At 37.4% G+C, this 6,039-nt stretch overlaps 1 protein-coding gene across 1 annotated transcript in view; it reads left to right on the top strand.

Moving 5' to 3' along the window:
* The window catches only part of tspan34b (tetraspanin 34b), a 13,659-nt gene continuing 7,620 nt past the window's right edge, over positions 1-6,039 (top strand). Inside the window, exons 1-2 of the mRNA XM_014008849.1 lie at positions 1-1,291; positions 5,290-5,367. Coding sequence (XP_013864303.1) covers positions 5,311-5,367 — 57 coding nt within the window. The 5' untranslated portion in view covers positions 1-1,291; positions 5,290-5,310. The remainder of the gene's footprint in view (positions 1,292-5,289; positions 5,368-6,039) is intronic.

Genomic DNA, 6,039 nt, shown 5'->3' on the forward strand with positions numbered 1-6,039 from the left:
ATGCCAGAAATTTGTGTGTGTTGCTGCTACAGCATTTTGTGCTGCACAGAGATAAATAGCAACTGATGATGAAATTTACATAGATATTGAAGCTTCTACTTTAGCAAGCAAAAMGTTTTAATATTGTGGCTGCTGACCATTTGCTCAGTTACTCAACTTGTGTCTATATGGACCAATCATATCACCTTATATTACCTTAGTCGCTAAAGCAGGAGCTGAAAAATACCTGATAAACTTAGGACGACAGGTGACAACTGGACCAGCAGTGTGAAAACAAAAGCCAAACACCCATTACTGAGCTAAAATGGACAGCTAAAAGCTTGTCTGTAATTTATTTATATTTTTTTCAATAATCACACATTCACTACGAAGATCCATGTGTACTCATCTAGAATCAGAAACTTATTTAACACTTTGGACTTTTAAAAGCATAATAAAATGATAAAAGTGGCAAAAACACAAACTATCAAAAAAAATGGACCCAGAACTACAGCAACAGTATGCCATTAGTGCAGCGCCTTTAGTTAGCTTTATATTTGAAAGAAGCTGCAACTTCCTCCTCATTGTTTACTGATGAACTTAACAGTGATGACATTTAGGACCCTATTTTTTTTCTTTTCACGTAAACAGACCAACATAATTTGTTAACTTGACAATTTGTTACTAAACAAAAAAAACCATCAATAAGAAACAAGCCTGGCTCATTTCCTAAGCTTGTCGCAGTGTCACTTTTCCCCTTGGAAACATTTTCTTGAGTGCATTGTCTTTTATCAGATTTCTTTAGTTTTTAATTGAAAACAGCAGCTGCTTCACTAAACAACATGCCTTTGCGTTTACAGTGAGGCTCAAATTTTTCTTATTTGCATGTGTTTTGACTCTTTGTGTGCGTACAGTACAGTACCTGCTGCTACATTTCATATGATACAGGTGTCCTTCCTCTCTCTCTCTGTGTCCCTCCCTCCCTCTGGAGCTGCTTAAACTCAGATCCATGGTGATATGTTATTACTCAGCTCTTTTAGTCCCACCTACTCCTCCCCACCTTCCTCTCTGGTGCTTATAACCAGTCAGAAGCCCTAAAATACAAGCAGTTTACTGAACAGGTCCCAGAGAGGCTCTCTTGTGYGCTACAGAGGGCCAAAGATAAGGGAAGCGAGAAGACAGTCGGTTGACTGTGGAGGACTTTCTGAGAAATAATACACTTCTGTGTTCCTGTGAGCTCACAGTGACAGCAGCCTCCATCACAGCAGAGACTCCAAACCAGCCTCAGATCCTCAGACAGCTCTTGTACTAGGTAAGCCAACAAAGATTCAATATTATCATCCAAACTTATTCATCTTGTTAGTTTTTTTTTTAGCTTTGTTAAGCAGTACAAACGTTGTGAGGGATCCATCCAACAATGATTCTTTGTCGGGACCTGCATGCAATCCCTCAGTAGAATCCTTTGAGATTTATCCGTGTTTTTAAGTCAGAAACAGTTTTGATCAACTCGGAACAGAGCAGACTATTCTGTATAAGTTTTAAAAAAGATTATGTGTTATGTTGCCTCTAAATGTGATTTGGTCCAGAGGAATCTTTCCGGTGGCCCATTTTTCTCAGCCGGTCAGAGATGCATGTGATTGTTGTTAATACATCACCAAACTGACTCCTCTGTGTCAGGGAGCAACTGCTGACCACAAAGAAGCCGGAAATGTGTCTGAACATTAAAATAAAAGTGGGATTTTTTTGGGGGGGAGTCAAGGCAACAGCTCGTTTCTTTTCAGACAGCATCCTGGCTGCCAAATGTATGATTAACTCGAGAAGCACAAGCTTCACTAGAATCGAGCAAGACAGAGCAACAACTTCCTGTTTGAAGTACTTTTTTTGTTTGTTTTTTTGTTTTTAGACAAAGTGGATATTTGGGGGAATGTGTTAATTACAATTATTTTAAAAAGAAGCACCATTCAACGCTGTTGTTTACCAGGGATTGAGAATTAAAAAAAAAAGAAGATTAAAAAGCCTCAAGGGATACAGCAGTTTGAACTCAGCAGCCTGTTGCTAGACACAACAGAGCTGTGCTCTCTGTCATTGTCACTGGGAATACAATTTATTCATTTAGCAGCGTCACACAAAGAGTGCCGTTTCTCTTCCTGGAGGCAAGCGTCTGAAAGGAAAGATGGTCTAAAACAGAACARGTCTTTTTTAATGTTGAAAACTAAGGTTAAAAGTTTTATCAAATGAGCTTTTTCCTTTAAATAGATGCTAAATAGAACTACAACATTTTGAAAGGAATTTCGAAATGTAACCATGTGGTTACTGTGAACGAGAACCAGATTCAAAACAAATCTTAAAGCGGGTACCACTGGATCATTCAGGTCACTGTGGTAACCATTTAGCTATGCCCTTCACTCCTTAGCATAATCCTTAACAAAACAGGCAGACAGAAATGACCATGAGAAAATAAGCCTTGTATACATAATTGGTCACGATGAAAATGACAAATCGTACTGAAAACATTCCTGAAATGACACAAGGTGGTCCAACAGGATCGTTTTTATTTGTTCACATTGTTTTTGTATGATAAGTTAAAAAAGATCCTCTAATCTAAGTAGAAAAATCTGAACTGGGGTATAATGAAAGTCAATAGGAGTTTATGTCATGTACAATGGACACTTTGAAGGGATTTAAGTAAAAGACTGCAAGTTCTAAAACTGTAAGAGACCCGGAGTAAAATAAAAACAGATATACCATATCTGCTTTTTGATGTAGTATTTGTTAAATAATATTAAAATCTGTGTGATAAAAAAAAGGGATTTTAAGAACTCTGGAAAGTTTTGATGGATCAAAAGTTATAAGCTGAACATACTGTCCAAAAAAAGTTAAAACCTAARTTAGGACAGTGTAAAAACTGAAAAATATATCAAATTGATAGTTTAGTTCTGTAAAGTCAAACTTTCTGTAACTTGTTTAAACRTCTAATGATGTTTTTATTGTGAAGTCTGTCTGAGCTGTAAAGCTTCAAAACAAGATGTCTAAAATTCTATTGATGTCTATTGCGGAAATGTTTTCCCTTTGTCTCCCTTTTAAGCAAAATTTGTCTACACTTTGCCACCAAAAGTTAAAGATTATCTCTGACTCAGCTGCACATTTTAATGTAATTTTTTTTTACTTGGGTTTTTCCAGAGTTTTGGGAATAGACAGGCATGACGGAAGCAGGAAAAAAGTCTGAACACTAATAAGGCTATTTTAGTGCTTTAGTATTTACACCATAAATAATCTGCACTTATAGGGGTGTTAGTAAGCTGTTTTTATAATGGCCTAAGTTTAACCTTTAACCTGAGTCATGGTTGACCACACATTTTATTTGAATACACACAAGTCTTGTTTTTCTAATATGCAAAATCCCATCAGTATTAGGGTTCTTCTCAGATTACAAGTTAATATTTGAAGTATTGTATAGCATTTTGAAACAAAACAAAACAAAAAAACACCAGTGTTCCTAATCCGTACCACCTGGGTTCGGTTCCATCATTTGTATGCTGTGTCCTTGTGAGGAATGAGGMAGTTTACCCAAAACATGGAGGCAAAACTACCTCAATCATCATTTCTTTTCTCACTTAATGTGTCACTAAAAGCCCTTCATCCGTGTCCCGCGACAGGCGATGTGTGCTGTAGAGCCATGAGAGTTAACAAGTTATTGAACTCACAAAGTGTGAAAGAAGAGCTGCTGGGAAATGTCTGTCCTTCCTGGTCTCTAATTTACCTTTAACAAATGAATCAGCACAGAATGAATATCCACTGATTTGCATTGCATGAATGTGTATTAAAACTTTGTAAGTCATGTCAGTGATCCATTTGTGCTCGAGTGTGGGTACATATAAATTTGTTGTATTAGTGACTAAAACATTTAAATATATAAACTCTAAAAATGTCAGTGATGAATTCTGAGCTGACAACTACTCAGCTACTTCCACGTTAAAGCTCAGTTTGACTAGGTTACGGCCATGTTTGTATTTGCTAAAGTCAGTTAACTGCCAGCTTGTTCACCAGCTTGGGTTCACTTCAAAAGTGAATAAACAAACCAATGATTACTTTCTGGGAGTTTCACTGAATTCTGCCCTGTGGTTTATGAGATAATTAATGCCAACATTTTAAACAAACATGTGCAGTGTTCTGAGTATGTTTTGTGAATGACTCTCAGCTTCTACCACCCCAACTTTTAGCACAATAACTTAAAAACTGTTTTAGCTATTTTTGTGTTTTGCTAGCCTGGCCCTTTTTCACAGTTCCGCTCAACTCTAGTTTCCTTCACTGCTCCATCTGAGATTTCTCCCATAGACAAGGATTTCTCTGGTAGAATTTTACCCAGGCCAATGAGTGAACAGAAGGAGGAGGTTTGAACGACGTCATTTTTCTGTGCCGTTTTATTTGGCTTGCAGTATAGCAATGGCAGAGGAGGAACTGAATGAAGCCAGTCTGTTAAGGCTTCCAAATAAAATTAAATTAGTCCCCCAAATCTTTCAGTACTCATTTACAGCCGTCTCCTCCTGCTCAGCGCTTCTTCCCAGTAGAGGATACAGCACACACAATTTCCAGTTAGCTTCTTAGTTTAGCCTCCTTCAAGGTCGAGCTGGTGCACTGCATWATACACAGTTTAAATGGCCAAACATTAGCAATTGGATAAATCAGATCCAGTCATTTTAAACTTCAATAGAGTCCACACCTCCAGCAAGAAATCGCTTCTCAATGGCTGAGGGTCCAGACCCTCTGTACGAAGCAAAGCATAGAACAAGGGGCTGGTTGGCTAGTTTTGCTAAAGTGTAGCAGCCATCTTGAAATGGTTTGACACCAAAAGTGAATAAGTTCTAGATCAGGGGTGGGCAATCCTGAGGGCCGCAGCCCTGCATGTTTTACTTGTTTCCCTGCTCCCAACACACCCGATTTAGACATTGAATTTACCACTTCCAAGTTCTGCAGAAACCTGATAATCACCCATTCATTCAAATCAGGTGTGTTAGCGCAAAGAAACAAGTCAAACATGCAGGAACAGGATCTAAATGTACATCCAGTGATTATGTTCAGAGAGTTCAGTAACATCTGATTAGGGGGATATGAGATATTTGGCTAACATGACAGAAAATAAAAACAGGCACACAAATGCCGACATGAGCAAAAACAATATAGTGATTTTCGGTCAAGAGCAAAAATGAGCAACAAATTTCAGCCTTAGTTTCAGCCTTTAAAAGGCATTTCAGATAATACTTACTGGTGTTAATTATTGTCTTTTTTGCCTCTTTTTTTTTACCTCAACAGGTGAAACTATCAGCTGGGAAAATGGGGTGCTTTGCATTCCTCAAAGGCATGATGTTTGTTTTTAATGGCATCATCTTTGTAAGTAACCTTCACAGTCTAATTGATTTGTTTTTTATAGTATTTTCAATAAATCCTCCTTTTTAGTTTACTCTTGTGTGCTTTCGCTTTATGCTGCCATGAGCAAAACCATGCAAATGAATTAAGAGGAATTAAGGTCACAAACACAATAGCTTTTGGAACAAACAAATTTGAATGAAACATAAATGAGTTATTGAGCAGAACTGCACTTCTGTGGAATTTTATTTCTAGTTGGGTACTTCTCTTACTAAAACTGTACGACACTGCAGAGGAAGTAAGAGTCTCCACCTCATGACCTTTTTCAAAAAAATKTTTAAAAAAAGGTGAGAAGTGAGCATGAACTCGACAACATCACACCAGACAGCGGGGGTGTCACTTTTTTATCTGGAAATCTACAGTGTTCTCTCATACTGTGCACACATTTTTATCTGCAGCCATACTGAACACAAATTAATGTGATTTTAAAAAAATTCAGCAAAGCATACAGCGGGTAAAATAAGTATTGAACACGTCAACATTTTTCTCAGTAAATATATTACTAGAGGTGCTAATGACATGAAATTTTCACCAGATGTTGGTAACAACCCAAGTGATCCATACAAAGAAATCAAACCATAAAAGTCCAGAAATGAAGTTTTTTTGTACTAATGTGGAATGGCACAGGGAAAAAGT

Source organism: Austrofundulus limnaeus, unplaced genomic scaffold (genome assembly GCF_001266775.1).
Source record: "Austrofundulus limnaeus strain Quisiro unplaced genomic scaffold, Austrofundulus_limnaeus-1.0 Scaffold53, whole genome shotgun sequence".
Classification (NCBI taxonomy): Eukaryota; Metazoa; Chordata; class Actinopteri; order Cyprinodontiformes; family Rivulidae; genus Austrofundulus; species Austrofundulus limnaeus.